This window comes from Hippoglossus hippoglossus, chromosome 14 (assembly GCF_009819705.1).
Source record: "Hippoglossus hippoglossus isolate fHipHip1 chromosome 14, fHipHip1.pri, whole genome shotgun sequence".
In the NCBI taxonomy this organism is placed as follows: domain Eukaryota; kingdom Metazoa; phylum Chordata; class Actinopteri; order Pleuronectiformes; family Pleuronectidae; genus Hippoglossus; species Hippoglossus hippoglossus.
This window is the reverse complement of record NC_047164.1, coordinates 17629936-17646442: the sequence shown is the minus strand read 5'-3', so window position 1 is coordinate 17646442 and position 16507 is coordinate 17629936. Positions and strand designations below refer to the sequence as shown.

General features: G+C 40.5%; 1 protein-coding gene across 2 annotated transcripts in view; it reads left to right on the top strand.

Moving 5' to 3' along the window:
* The window catches only part of gabrb4 (gamma-aminobutyric acid type A receptor subunit beta4), a 60290-nt gene that overhangs the window by 31518 nt on the left and 12265 nt on the right, over positions 1 to 16507 (top strand). For both annotated transcript variants that reach the window (XM_034606844.1, XM_034606845.1), the window contains exons 3-5: positions 783 to 850; positions 3175 to 3395; positions 13151 to 13233. In XM_034606844.1, coding sequence (XP_034462735.1) covers positions 783 to 850; positions 3175 to 3395; positions 13151 to 13233 — 372 coding nt within the window. The remainder of the gene's footprint in view (positions 1 to 782; positions 851 to 3174; positions 3396 to 13150; positions 13234 to 16507) is intronic.

The following is a 16507-nucleotide window of genomic DNA, read 5'->3' as shown; positions in this document are numbered from 1 at the left end:
TGTGTAACCCAACGGAAAGAATCCAGGTGAAGGGATCTGGGACGTCCAGCTCCCTGAGTGGCTCATTGACTCCTGCAGGGACTGTTGTAGTGGCGGTTTGGTATCCACCCACTGACACTCAGTCTCAGTTGTCCTCTTGTAGAGATCAGCCATTAAAAAAAACACCTGCATACGTGTTATCTTCAGTTGCTCCTATCCTACAGGGCATGTGTGTTATCTTCAGTTTAAGCTCATATCCAGTTTGCAGTTATTCTTGTCTGACCCTCACTGTTCTTTTCAACCAAGGCACAAAGTGTAATCCCAACTAAGAGAACTCACTCGACAGTCACTGCAATCAAATTGTTCTTTTTTTTTCTTCACACAGTCCCAGTCTTTTCAAATTAAACTATCACCACTCTTCTGATAAACGACACATTAGCTGTGCCCCGCGATGCTTGCATCAGCTTTTAAGCAGTTAACATCACTTTACTCATTCTAATTTCAGGCTATATCTTCTCTATTCTGCTTCCCTATATTCCCTCCGGTTTTGTTTTTCTCCTCCCTCTGCCTTTTTTCTCTCCGCAGATGTTCAGCGTCGTCTTTAAGACATTAAAATGAGCTGATTTATTAAACCTGTCATTAAATTTTGACCAGTTGCAAGGGAAATCCACATAAATTTCCATTATCAGTACTCCGGCTCTATTACTTTACTTGGTGCACACTTAAGAGCTTTCTAACTACAACACATCTAATCCTATTTTTACTCATGTGTTGACATGTGTTTTTTTTTTGTGCTCCTTCAGGTCCTCCAGTCATCGTAGGAATGAGCATCAACATAGCAAGCATCGACTCCATCTCAGAAGTAAACATGGTAAGTTTTGGTCTCATGTTTTTTTTTCTTTTTTCGTACTGATAGGCCTCATTTGTTTTGTCTCAAATGTGTCCACACACTGGAGGCTTCTCTCTGTCGACTCTACTACTGACTATCGTGCTGCATTCGTCACACACATCCTTTCAGCTTGCCTGACGAATATAGGATCCCTATCCCCAAACGCTGCAAGTTGTATTTCTCAAACCATTTTTCAGACATGTACTTTAGAAAATGCCCGCACAACGCACAGTGCGTTCACAACAACACAATCTCCCGAGTGTTCAGGCGAGGGATGGTGCAGCTTGAAGGACATAACGTAGTTTACGGCACATTGACACCTGAGTTGGCTCATATCACCAAAAGCTCTTGAATCTTGTTGTCTTTCCAAGTAGACACCTTGTTGGTGGTATGATTCCTCTTCTCAGGCACTTCCTGAGATATTTTTTATCATTTTTATTCTTTTCAGTTTTCTGTCAAGTGTTAAAAACATCATTTACACGTCCGGCTGTATTCTCACATAAGCTCACTCGGACATAATCCTGAGTTTTTACTAGGGGGTTGTCGTGAAAAACTCCACAGCAACCGACTTGGACATCTGCGTTCTGACTTACAGCCCCTCAAGAAAATTACAGGAGAATATCCTGAGTTCAATGCATGTTTGAAAGCAGCTCAGACTGGTTTGATCTTTGTCGGCGGGCAAAGTATATCACATGTTTTTACTAAATTAAACCCTTGGCTCACACAATAAACATAAAAGTGTATTTGTTAGTTTTTTTCTCTTTTTGTCCAGAACTATTGTAAATTCAGTGACAATATTCCTTCACTGTTTTGCAAGAAATGCAGCACATGCTCTTCTGGTGTGCGGCACAGATTTGGTAGCAGTCAGAAATGCAGGCTGAGGAGTGAGGAAGGCAATATGGCAGCAGGGAAAGCGATGACGTCACTCTGTCTATTAGCACTCTCTTTATTTCACTCAGCGTCTCAGTCACTCAGAGTGCAGCTCACTCCTCCCACATTTCTCCCGACATTTATACACAGAAGATGCAGAGTGGGAATCTAGCAGAATCTAATTAGTGTATTAGGTTCTCAATGACAATACACGCTACTGATGTTTGCTTTAAATATGATGAGAGATCAGATATTAGAAATTACACGTAAAGATTCAACGAAAACAGGTAAAATGTCAACTTTCGAATATTTTTTTGCCTTTCCCCTACTGTATTTGAAATAGTTCATTGTTAATGATAAAACTACGATGACAGAGTTGATTGATTTGTTTATCGGTATTATGGCTGAGTGCTAATTAAGAGCTTGGTGTTCATTCATTTGTTGACAGGTGACATTTTTCATTTCAACACACTGTATGATTAATAATGAATCAGGACATAAGGGACACAAGGTGTCTTATAATGTTGATACTGCTCAAACATATGAAGTGTGGCTGAACACATCATTTTAACTGTTAAAATAAAAATGACTTTCTAATTCAATAACAATATCATCAAAGTATCAAGGTCAGTAATTGATAAAAAAAAAAAAAAGGAGAAACACTGACGACATTTAGCACGACAGCCAATAAATTTAGTTTTATTATATTGAAGGTGTGAGGCAGCGTGCCTGAAACTGGTCGACACAATATTTAAATCTCTTTGCATCATTTGCAGCTGCAGAGGTTTTGCATGAAGTCAGTGACACTGATAAGTGCTTCTCATGACTCGCACTGTGAACAGTCCAGTGCTTTGACTACAGGGGCAGTGATGTATTAGCCTGCGGACATTATACCTTCACTTGAGTGCTTTTCCTGTTAGATACAGTATTGTGCAGGAGCACTAGTACAGCTGTATTTGTTGGTTTGCTGCCCATGTCTTATTCCACAAATGCTGAGTAGTTTAGTTTCCCTTATTGCATGGAAAGGCTGGTTGTGGATGCATTTATTTGTTGCTGACATAGTCTTATCAAAGTTGCCTTTTCTTCTTTTTTCCACTTCTTCATGGTAAAGCACTGAATCAAGTTTTTTTTTATTTTGTCGTCTTTTTGTATGTTGCACATTGTTCTTGTTTTCCAAATACTTTATGGTTATCATTTAACTGTGTTTTTATGCCTGATATCAATTGTAAACCTTTTCTTTTTTCCTGTGATCTGCTCATCAGTTCCTCTCAGTTTGATAAACCATGTTTACTGTTTTTGAAGAGGTCAATCTCTGTGTCTAGCTTCATCAGCCACTGGCAGGAAACAATAGGATCAACACAAAATAGAAAAGCATTTTCTTTTCTAAATTGTTTTTTCTTGTCTGTGACTTCATACAAGTTTTCCCATCTCCCCAGGACTACACCATCACAATGTATTTCCAGCAGAGCTGGCGAGATAAGCGTTTGGCCTATAGTGAGCTGAACCTAAACCTGACTCTGGACAACCGTGTAGCAGACCAGCTGTGGCTCCCTGACACCTACTTCCTTAATGACAAGAAGTCCTTTCTTCATGGTGTGACAGTAAAAAACCGTATGATCCGACTGCACCCAGATGGCACTGTCTTATACGGGCTGAGGTAAGAGCAGCAGAGACTCTGCAATCTATCTATCATGTGCATTGATGACGTTACACTCTGTGTGGTTGATCCAGTGGTTTACATCAGCATCTCTCATTTTAACATGTGGCTAAACCCGCAGAAAACCAGTTTGATTTAGTTTTCTCCATTTCAACATGTTTCTACCAGACACCATGAACATGAGGTCCTTTTCAGACACGCACCAGTGGGAGTCAGTAATGTTCAGAAAAGGTTTGAGTGTTCATTCAAGTGCACAGCTGAACTTTTTTTTCTGAATTGGGTGAGTGAGTTAAAGGTAGGATTGGTAATTTGTTTCAGAAACATTATTTATCCATTTTATTAAAATCCCCTTCACATCCTAAAAGCCATCAATATATCAGTATTCTGAAAGGCTGGGGAAAAAAGCTTGTGTCTGAGGCTCTTGCAGGACTGTAATAAACACGACCAATCATTTCATCCCGACTGAATGAAATGATTGGTCAGCGAATCTGTCTGTTACTAACCAACCTGCCTGCCAGTGCTGCATATGACCAGAGCCTTCAGCTGGAGAGACATACATTGCTACACCGGAGACAACAGCCAGACGTTAGCAAGGGAGCCACGATTACCAACCCCAGCTTTAAATTGATACTACAGTCGTTTTTCAGACATGACCTACGGATAAAGGTTTCGGAGAGTGCGGTCCAGACTTTACCCACAGTTTGCTTTTCACACATGCCCAATGCAACGGGAGGTTCTCTGCACAAACGTGTTCACAACAGCAACAAATCCTCTGCATTATTCAGGTGGGAAGCGAGGCAGCTGGGTTGAGCAGGTAGAGGCAGGAAGTAACATTTTAATTTCACTGCGGAGATAACGTGATTTACAATGTCTTTACAACATAGACACCGCTGTCAGCTCTTATCGCCGGTGTCTTCTAGTAGCACCGCTTGTTCACCCGAAGATATTTGTTTTCTTTTTGTTATTTACATTTTTTAGTCCGTCACGTGTTAGAAGCAACCCCCCCCCCCCCCCCACTCCTACTGTGTTCTCACAATGGATTCTGCGCACACATGCACCTCCTAACCCGGAGAAAGTGCAGAGAATCTATGGAATTCAGTGCCTGCCTGAAAGCAGCTTATGGGACTTTTTAAGTAAGAACTCATACATTCTTCCTCTAACAACTCAAATGATGAGTTCAGGAGCGGTAAAAGGCAGCACAGCTCAGCTCAGTCCTCTCAGCTTCTGCTGCTGCAGCTTTACTTAGTCTGGTATATGACCAGTAACTGGCAGCTAATGCAAACTCTGGGTTCACTGACTTTATGACTCTTCTCCACTTGTGCTACTGTCACAGCACATTATAGTATTAAGCATTATCCCATTATTGTTAGTTGCGGACGCTGTAGTCCCTGTTCAGTAAAATGTATGGTCTTCCTCATATTCCATATGTCTCCTGTTTGCTCTTGAAGTCCAAAGACACACTCTAAAGTTGTTAATGTGAGTGAGAATGCTTGTTCGGAGCTACTGTCTGGCAACTGGTCCTGTGTGTTTCTCTGCCTCTAATCTGGAACAGTTTTCGAGAAAGGGTTTGTCGTGTCTATTTAAATCTTAAGTTTGGAATCATTTAATGATGCAAGGCATGTATAATGCCACCAATAGAAAATAGGGATATACAAGTAAAGTATGTCATCTATGCTTCTCACCCTGTGATCTTAAACCGATTGTGTATGTAGAGAAAATAAATGGATGGCATACAAGTATTTAGAAATCTAGAGCAAGTAAAGCTAGCAAATACTCAAATATGATTTTTGACCAGGAGTAACAGTGCCATTCCCACAAGGAAGGGTATTTTTTCCAAGCAGGAGACAGCTGAAGACCTCGTATGATTACTTTTAACTAAACAACTCTTGAATTTGTAATTGGCCTCTGTCATTTGGCAGTAAGTAAAACAACAACTAAAAAAAAATAACCAATGATCACACGTGGCACCGAAAACACAAGATCAACGCTTCATCTATTTGCCATTTTGTTCTGTGGCATGATGAATCATGACGTTTTTATTTTTGGCAAGAATAAACAGTCTTGAAACTTTGATTTTTGAAGTTATTACACTACAAACTTCTAAGTTTGACTCCGAAGGAGAGTGAGGAATATTTAATCCAACATTCACTGACCCAGAAAGGCTATAAAAAGGTTTGAGATGTCCGCCACCTAAATGTCCCAGAAGACTGTGACAACCTAGACAATTCAATCAACAGTAAATGTGCACGGAGGGACTGAAAGTAAGAACGCGTCCCGAGGTTTGTTCAAACTCAGAAAGCATTGCTGCTTTTTCCCATCACAATTCATTAAAATAAAGTAGTTTGATGGCAGCAAAGGAGCGGGGGATGTGTTTTGTTCTGTGAATAAAAGAAAATGAGTGTTTAGATCATATGAGGTAATGAATTATTAATGCGATGATCAGTATTCAGAAACTCTGAATTACTGAATTGGTGCTGACACAAAAGAAGATTTGATGGCATAACTTTTTTTTTTCTTTCCCTTTATGACTCTTCAGAAGACTATTACCAACAACGTTAAAATGCAGTCTCACTGCTGTCGAAGCTGTAAATGTCTGAGGACTAAAATTAATCCTTAATATTTGTTCTTTTTAACCCTCTTGTCATAAATGCACATGGGTGTGGCAAACTAATTTTAGCTGCTGACCAGATAACTAAGAGCAATCCTTGAGAAGCATGGTGCAATCCTGAGAAAGGTCACGCCTCGGATTAATTTAAATGACACCTATTCTGCTTTTATTCAGGTTCATTATTTTATTTGGGTTATTACCTCTGAAGGTTTACATGCTCTAATCTGAGAAAAATATTCCATTGCTGCCGCTCCTCTTCTCAGCCTCTGTCTAAAACACTTGGTTGTAGCTCCTGTCTCTTTAAGGCCGCCCCCCTTATAAAGCCCAGTCTGCTCTGATTGGCCAGCAGACCCACTCTGTCGTGATTGGTCAACTGCTTCCATGTATAAAATGTCGGCCTCTGTTCCTGCTTTGTTAGGGGGCATGCCAGACTAGCTAGATGTCATGTGACCATGGTGGATCCAGGGTTGAGGCCAGAGGGGCACTGCCCCCAGCTTAAATCTGAAGAGCCCCTTTCCTGTCAGTAGCAATAACAATTTAAAAAACATATTCAATGATGTGTGGCTTTGCTCATAGAGATAAAAATAAACAAGTAATGACTTAAATGCACAGCATGCTGAAGCAGGACTTGTGCAAATTGGCAACTCTGTGTAAATTGTGGCCCTCTTATGGCCCCTGATTAAGAAAAATCTGAGATACGGCCCTGGGTATGGCATCACAACTTTAGAACTTTGGGTTTTTAAACTTTGCAGACCTTTTATATACACAAAAAACTATAACACACTAGAGGAAAGGGAAAAACTGAAAAAGCGTATTATACCTCATATTAACTACAATCAGTTGAAAATGTTATTTCAAGAATAAACCATGTAAGTGAAACTCTGCCTTTAAAAATTTACCAGTTTTTGTGTTTGTACTGGCCAAAAAAAACAAACATTTGCCTGGCTCCTTCAAATGAAGCAGGAGGAAACAGGATCCATTTCATGCCAAAGTGGTACCACTATGACAATACATCACCTGATCTGAATAAACATTCCCAGCTGCTCCACTTGGCAGACCTCAGCACACGCAGCTCTCCCTGGAGCTCCAGAAGCACCAAGCAGGCACGAGTGTCATAGGACCGCAAGAAAATTGCATTACACCTGTGTTTTCGCCTCTGTGCTTGCATGAAACTGAAAAGCCATAGATGCGATGCATTGCACGTTGGCATCGGCCATTCCTCCACCATCTCACCTTCAAACCCACACAGAGGTTTATCATCACCCTCTGCAGTGACAGCATATGGCAGATGGCGTCAAACCGTAACTACAAGCAGTGAAAATTCCACATGCGTCGGTGATTCCAGGACCTTTACAAGCCTCCTGTAAGCATGTAATTGCATCGCCTTGGTGGAATGTTTGACTTTACCCAAGGGTTGTGTGGACCTTTTCCTCCAGAACAATAGATGGAACTTTAACAATAGATGTTGTATTCTCAGTTCATTTCCATGGTGCTCCCCTCGTGTCTGACTGCTCGAGGTTTTTTGTTGTCTTAAATGCGTTTCCTTGTAAAGAGCGCCTGTTCGAATCTATCCCCTGTGCTGCACTTGAGCACAGTAGAATGCAAACTGTGGACAATCACATTTCACACCCTGCTGCACCTCATGATGTGCTCTCACCTATTCACTCACTGTGTAATGTGCTGATGCTGGTGTTTGTCTTTTTTTATGTAGCCTTTATTTACCTTGTTTCCTGCTGCTTACATCGATTTTGATCTGAGCCGTGCTGATTGGTGTTGATCAACCAATTCTATTTTTGTGTTCATTTTAAGTACAAGCTCGCATTGTCTCTGCTTTACAACTGTGTCTTCATGTTCTTACCCACTGATCTCGTGTTGGGTGTTGAAAGGTGTCTTCTCTGTACCTGCACTCTTTGTTCTGTTGCTTAAGTCGTCAGATTGCATCCACTTTTTAGAATTATCTTATTTTTGGACCAGGGTTATTTAAAGCAGGGAAGGAAACCTTTTTCCCATCAAGGGCCATTTCAATTTTTAATAACATCTGTCACAGGCCATACATATTTATTGAACATGTCACACTAACCTGTCTAATGTGTCAGCTGGAACTGCTCTTTTTTGGTGAGCCGTCTGATGTCAGATGGTAGTAATGATGATGACTCACTGTTGATTTTAGCCAAAACAACTTTCTCAAACAAATCCCTTGCACGGATTGTAAAGACATAATTTCCTCGAATGTAAAAACTCAACATTGATCCCTTGCACAGAAATGGCTAATTGTTTTGGTGCACTGGTAGAGCAGGCCCATTCAAATGGCCTAAATTTCGAAATTACTACAATAATACAGACTGTGAATGCAACACACTGCATTGCATTTTCCGACGCTCCACAACTGCATCTCATCCCCGGCACAAATCACAGATGTGATGACAGATTTCTTTGCGAGGTTGAAAGAGAACTTTGCTTGTCGATTGGATGGTTTCGCTCTGCCCACAGAGGTGATGGGTTTTACCAGAGACCCGTTCATTGTTAACGGGACTTTTCCGCCAGAGCAAAGGAAGCGCTCCCTTCCATCGACGAGGGGAAATTCATACTTGTTGACATGTAATCATCTTCGCACTAGCGGGCCTGCAAAGTTTTAGGCTGATGTCAACATACACCAGTTCACTTATGTTAAGAAAGTAGCAATCACGGTGCTCGGTTTGTTTGGATCAACATACACATGTGAATCAAGCTTTTCACACGGGAATTCAATAAAAAGCAGCTCTCGTTGCTCCCTGACTGACAGCACTCTTCACCAATGCCTTCGGATTTCATTGACATCCTACGAAACAAAGTCACTGCTCTTGTTCAGAACAAAATTAATTGTTTCTACCACTAAGAAACTCTGTAGGGTAGCCTACAAATCAACATAGTAGTTTGACTTGTCATTTTCAGTATATATACTATATGGACCAAAGTATTGGGACACACCTCCTTATCATTAAATTCAGGTGTTACGTTCCATCCCATTGCCATTGTTGGACTAGGCCCCTTAGTTCCAGTGAAGGGAAATCGTAATGCTTCAGCTTACCAAGACATTCTGGACGATTCTATGCTTCCAACTTTGTGGGATCAGTTTGGGTAAGGCCCTTTTCTGCTCCAGAATGACTGTGCCCCAGTGCACAAAGCAAGGTCCATAACAATTGGGTGAGTTTGGTGTGGAAGATCTTGACTGGCCCTCAAAGAGCCCTGATCTCAACCCCATCAAACACCTTTGGAATGAACTAGAACAGAGACTGCTTGCCAGGCCCTCTCATCCAACATCAGTGTCTGACCTCACAAATGCTCTTCTGGATTAATTGGCAAAAATTCCCACTAACACACTTATCAAAAGTACTTTGACAAAATCTTGTAGAAAGCCTTCCCAGAAGAGTGGAAGTTGCAAAACCAACACCATATTAATGCCTATGGATTTAGAATGGCATGTCAAACAAGCTCCTGTAGGTGTAATGTGTAGGTGTCCAAATACCTGTGTGTATTTTGAACTGTACAAATATAATATCAAACAACAAAATAAAAAAAAATATCAATGAAATTGTGCATATCCAAAGATGGAGGTGTGGTAGTGCCTTGTGTGTGAACCTTTTGTCCAAAATCAAATCTGGAAACCTAACCACCATCATAAACTTAATCCTGTTTTTGAAAACCTTGCTTATCTTGTAATTTTTCTGAATATGTGAGATATAGTGTAGCTAGATTTCCACCGTGCGCTTCTTTGTGTGGAGGGAGAGGAGGGAGGAGGCTGGTTCTGAAGAATGCTGAGTGGTGCAGGAGAGAGTTTGGGCGTTGCAAACAAAGAAAGTCATTCCAAACATCAATAAAGGTCTGTGTCAGTAGAAAGTGTAGAGCCTGGTGTGCATGATAGAGCAGGTTTTTCCCAACTTGCCAGCGACATGAGAGGCTGAATCACTGTTCACGAGCTGACTATCCAATTCTGTCGTGCACAGGGTCCTGAGAGTATTGAGGGCTTTTTTTGAGCTAAGCATTCACCAGATGGTGTTTTCTCTCTTCCCATTCCTGCAAATCTGCTCTCTTATATTCCTCTATTTATTAAACCACAGTGTTTATTTTGTGATAGTACAATGATCTCTGTTTGGTAAGCACGCTTCCTCGCAGAGTCGACTGTGTAGGTGTCAAAACTATTGCTCACATATCTGAAAATCTCCCTGTCTGTAGTGCTGGGCCCTTTGGGATCCGCCTCCAGGTTGCTTTTAGTTGTGTGTTATTCTGGCATGATGCGCAGTCAGTGGAGCCGAGCGTGGCCTGTAAAAATGAATGGATTTCCCTTTCATTGTAAATGTAAAAGTTTTCCCCTCCTCTTTGTTTTGCATGTTATGTGCATTGCGATAAACGTAACATCTCTCACAAAGGTTTCTTGAAATTGAAATTTCTCTATGCAGATCTTAGTGATAAAGACAAATCCAGTGAGATAACCCCCCCAAAAAAATATATACAAAACAACTCGTATTGCATATCATGTTGAAATCCACGAAATGAAGACAGTGCTGAGTGTTGCACTGCGGTGCCTGCTCAGGTCTGAAGCTGCTTCTGACCATCTCTGGTGGGACTGGAAGTTGCTGACCTACATCTGCTGACATTTCCAAATCCCAGACCCTCACCTTGAGCCGTTTCCTACTTGTGCCGACTCAATGACGATTCTCTCCTGACTTGTTAAGTGTCAAACATAAAGTCAGTTTTATTTGTAGTGAGGTTTTTCTTTCCCCGCCAGGGTAAAGAAGGGTAAAGAATTCATTTCTGTCCATTACTCCGAGCTGTTGCCTCAGCCAGGATTTGACTCCATCACCGTGCTATTGTACCAGGGGTATAACTGTAACTCCTGACAGGATATACACCATCATCTTGTGCACAGGAAGCTTAAGGTCTAAAGCGGCTCATTGAATGGTCCTCCATGTTATAGTGTCTTTAATTTCTTCAGTTTTTAAGATAAGAAGTAAATTTGTTGGCCAGAGTTGTCTTCTTAAATATAAAACTAAGGTTAGAATGAGTTAGAAGATACCTTGTTTTCTATAAACCCTGTTCTCAATCAGCTTCTTAATACGAATGATATAATCCATTAACACACATTTGTTAGACACAGTTTTGATTATTAGAGATTTCTTTTTTTTCCTTTATTTGTTTGAATCTTACAAATACATATGCGGCAATCAGGATTGAGCTAAATTTGAATCAGACTCTAATGACAGTTGGTGTTAAACTACTTAATTAATACATTATCTAATATGATGCAATTAGAAAAAGTAGTTTTTGGCCTCTAAATCATTGTTTAAAATCGTATATATATACCGTCTATGTTAAGTCAGTGAACAAACTTGAAACACAACAGCTGATGATTCCAGTTTGTGAAAATAGAAAGTGTAAAAGAATGGGTTTCTTTGGCTTCTAGTTAAACAGGATGTTAAAGGACGTGTGGTTACTGAGAGAATTTCCAGAGTCCCAGGAAAACCAGATAGAGAATGAAAGAGTGAGCTGGAATATTTTGTTCCTTTCAAATCTTGAAAACTCCTCAATTTGAATCTTTTATATCACCTAAATTGTTAAGTTCGAAACAATGTTCCTTGTTTATTTCTGTTACAGTGGACATACAGCACAGAGAAGACACATTGTGGAAAACATATCTTTCCATTCAACTTTTTTGTCTTGAAAATCCCGATTGCCGTGTAACCTTTCCTATGAATGTAACTCGGCACAGTGCTGTGTGACAGTGTGTATGGCTGATAGCCGTGCTGTACTGACTGCATGCAGGGAGTTGCGGGACAGCAGAGCAGAGCAGGATGCAGTTAGAGCAGCTTAATGCTTGTGCAGCAGATTGCAGCTCGGTGTCATTGTGAATAATAAATACATACCTGTCACCCATTTTGTTTATGTATTATTTTTCTTTACCCTTCTGGTGCCTTCTGCTATCACAAGCCCAGAGGCCCCCCATTCACACGCTTGTGTGTTAATCTGGTCCAATCAGCTTGAGTAGAGCATATTTTGTTTTCCAATTACCCAGCGACAGCACTCTGTTCAGTCCACCATGACCAATTTACAAACTCTGTGTTCATGCAGTACATTTCCAAGGCTTATTATACTAATTCTAGGTAGTGTAGATGGCTGTGTTATTGTGTCTTTGACCAAAACATGATTAATAATCTATCCAAACTGTGAAATACGCTGGGAAAGGGTAAAACTTGCTCTAACGTGCACACACCGTGCACATCAAACTTTCCGGGTGTACATTCTGACAACATGGACGATGAGCTGGAAATGAATGTATCCGTTTCATTCACACAGGAAGGCAGTGGGTGAATGAGAGCTGGTGTGATGAACACATAGCAGCTGGTATGAACCACAGAAATGTAATTACTAAAATGTGCTGCACTGGTAAATATGCAAGTGAAATGCCAAAGACCCGTACATGTATAATTTGTAGCTAAAGCCGTTTGCCGGGCGACTGGATTTATCGGCAATAATAAACTGCTATGCATACAAGCTACCTGGCAGAAATGCACATCTCAGAACTCGCAATAAACCAACCTGCATTGACAAAATCGCACACGGCGGCTGAGCATTTAGTGATCTGCATAAAAAGAAATGACGTCTCCAGAGCAAGGAATGATAATAAAACATGTTTAAGAGTCTCAGGGAAAAGACATATTAAAAGTCGACCTAAAAAGCCAAATCTTTTAAAATAAGGGAGCAGTGGTTTATGTCTCTCTGCCGTCGGCCACATGAGCACGAGGGAGAGTCTCCAGCTACTGTGACCCTTGGAAAGTTAAAAAGTGTGAGAGGTTAAAGAGGATGGATGTGCACCGAGATACATGTGGTATTGACAAAATGTCTTCAATGTGATATAAGCTTAAAAACTCCCAGTGACTCATTGAACTGTGGCAACATTTTAATGTTTCCAGTGAACGGCCGCAGGATAAAAAACTTCTCAAGTGTTGCATGAGTAATGGACACGATGGTTGACCATATTGTGTCATATCGTCTGTTGCATATCATGTCCCTCTCTCTTAAGCTTCTCATTCATTTCAGTAAAGAACAATTACATGTGGTATTTGTGTTCTTGTGATATCATCTAAGTCTCTGTTCTGTTTTCTGTTCTCAGAATAACCACTACTGCTGCCTGCATGATGGACCTGAGGAGGTACCCTCTTGATGAACAGAACTGCACCCTGGAAATTGAAAGCTGTGAGTAATTCAGAAGAACCTGCGTTGTATATTTATTTATTTGACCTATTGAAAAGACACATTATACTGAACTTCAAGCAACCTTCAAATTTAAAAAAAAGCACAATTGGCAGAAAGCTGATTACTGTTACAGTATTTGATCAATACCTTAAAATCACCATTAAACATGACATGTAATTAATGTTTTCCTTAGTGAGACATTTATCAGATATTTTGCCTCTGTACTTGATGACAATAAATCATATAGTGCTTGATGATGTGCATTGATTGCCACACCCTCAGTGTGACAGAGCCACCACTGGATCTTTGAATAGTGAAGACAAACTGATACCATTATTACTAGTAACCTCGCTTGACCTTCAATATGGCTCTTAACTCCTGGATCACAGTGGTGATGCATTGTCTGAATATGTTTAATGTGATATTAGGTTACACCCACCACAATCCACAATCATCACTTTAATGAATCATTCATAACTGGCACTTAAATATCACATACCTTGTTATTTATTACAACATTTATAATTACATCGGAAATTTAAAAGAAGTAGTCAGTATGAGAGTATCCACAGTTTAATAAGATAATATCAAGCAGTTTGATCTAAAATACAGAGGCTTCAGAGGCCAAGATATCCTGAATGAATATACACTACAGCTAAACAGATATTTTCACCTCCATTAAAAAAAAGGTTTCTGTCCACACAACCTTTGTTTTATAAAATAACTCCATCTAGAACACAAAAATGACTACAAACGCTCGAACAAGTTCCCCTGGCCAGTAGGTGGCGATAAAGCCTATATCAACGATCCGTCGAATACCAGAGTGGAACACTGTGGCCAATTCAGGGGCTGCATCCTTAGGATGACGAGCCAAACTGAAATGAGACGATCTGGTCTACAGAGGCTTTCCGTGATTGGCAGCTCGTACCGCCCTTATTGCTGTTGCCTAGCAACAGAGCTGAAGTTGGACACCTTGGTACCCCTTGGTTTTTTAACATGTCTGTTCAGTTAAGTTGAAGCATGATACTCAAGCATCAGACGTCTCATCACCTTTGAAAAACTGTTTGTCACTGAAGTGCAATGAATCCTGGGATAAGTTGGTCTGGGAAGGATCCAACTGTTGGAGCTTTCATTTCTCAGGGATGAAAGGAGGAATTTGTATCTGTTGGCCGTATTTGAAGGAACCTTTAAAATGGGACAGGTTAGGTTATTACAAGTCAGCAGCTAACTTGTAATAACACCTAGCAGTGTTAACCAAACATAGGGACATCGGTATTTAACTGCCATTGTTATTGTTGTTTCTTGGGCATGCTCATTACAAAAAGCTACAATGGGCATGATCAAAGTAAGGATCATTTCCCAACCAGAGGTTTGTGTCCACACCGTCTGTGTGGACAGGGCGTTATAGTCTCCAGTATGGGACAAGCTTCAGAAACAGTGGCTTCTACATTTCCCACAGTGCATTCTTTTCTGAGACCCTGAGACACCTGGTAAATGCCACATGTTTTAAACGCCGCACCTTCGGTGTGTAGCACAAGCTTTCTGTCATAAATGTGTAATCCATTATCCCAAGTTGACATATCCCTGATGACATCATTAGGGTTTTTCTCTCATATTAAAAAAATCTCCCCCCCAGAGCCACCGGAGTCGTCTCCGAGCTCATTATGGGTGGTAAACAAATGTGGCAAAACGCAGACTTTACATTTTTTATAATTTAATTTAATTGACAGTTGTTTCACAAATCTATTTTTTTCCCCCAAATGCTTTAATTTAGATAAATCATTATCCAGGAGGAAAAAGGTGCTAGTGGTGTTATTAAAAATTGTATTTGCTTGATCATTTTCATTGACTGCCTCATCAATCAACCCACTTGCTCAATACACCAGATATTTGTGGTTGTTGCTGTTCAGGATAAAACTGTAGCGTGTTTAACCTCAGGGATGTTAGCAAGCAATGAAATATGGATGCACATTGAATTAGAAAGTTGCAAGAATATCTGCTGTTTATGTTCGGGGGGGGAACGCTCTGCACCGGTGGGAGTCGTGTGCACATTAGCCATCAGTGTGATAGATTAGGCCGGCAGTTGTTTCAATGTCATGGACAATGTCACATTTCCTTACCCTATAACCTCCTGGAGAGATTTAATGGTAATGAATCCTGGTCCCTTAGTGAGTTTAATGCCATCCAGGTCTGGACATGCGCTCGCAGAATGTGAAATGTAGTAACACTCCCCGGACTGAGGGATCGCTCTGCAGTGAATGCACACTGGCCTGTTGGCATAAATCTGCTGCCGTGGTCACTTTCAATTGCACTGCCAGCTGAGAATGTGTGGGAGCACCTCACAAACTGACACATGTTAATGAATATTCATGCTGTAAGTAATGCATGTAGTGATATACTGTGGCTCCGTAGGAGGCTGGACAGTGGAGCATGTGATTGCAGGAAGAGAGAGCAGACAGATTGAAGTCCTTGGCAGGATTGCACTCCTCCTGGAAACAACAGACTCATTCCCTCCAAACATTTCTACCTCAATATTTTTCTCTTCACACGATCCAATGCAACTTTCATTTGATAAATATGAAATTGAATCTAATGAAGTACAGAGATTAAATCAAAGCTATGACAAATTATAGTATATGAATGCGTAGCTTCACGTGTTGGTTGCATTAAAATGCATGATAGCAGTGGCATTGCATATTTTGAGCTGTGATATCATTTAGAATAATAAGCTTTAGTCAGTTCAACACGACCAACCTATCTCGAAAACACAGTTCTGGTTCTTTAACCCAAAGGGCATGCAGATTTTTAAAAGGGCACTTTTATGCCCTGTCTAGAGTAATGTGTATATGTTTTTTAAATGAACTTTTTCCTCTGTATTTGAGCCCCTAGTCCACACGCAAACGGCATTTTCATTCAATTAAATGCGAAGTGCAGATTTACAAAATCTCCGGACTCTTTGTATCCATGTGTGCATGTCAAACGTAGAGTCGCTTCGAGTAATGAGCATGGGCCAGAAAAAACTAAAATGGCGGCTGTAAAAATATATTTTTTCTATTTGCACCCTAAGGAAGAAAACCTTTTTTTTACGTTTTTCTTTTCTTTTTACAGGGAAAATCTACATGAAAACATGTTCTGTGTACTCACAGATTGTTGCAATGCAAGAAGCCTCTGGAAATCAATGTACAAATATGCTGGGTTGAATGACTGTAATGCAAGATGGCTTTAGAGAGAAACATGTATTTGATGTGTCAGAGCGACCTCCACTCATTATCCA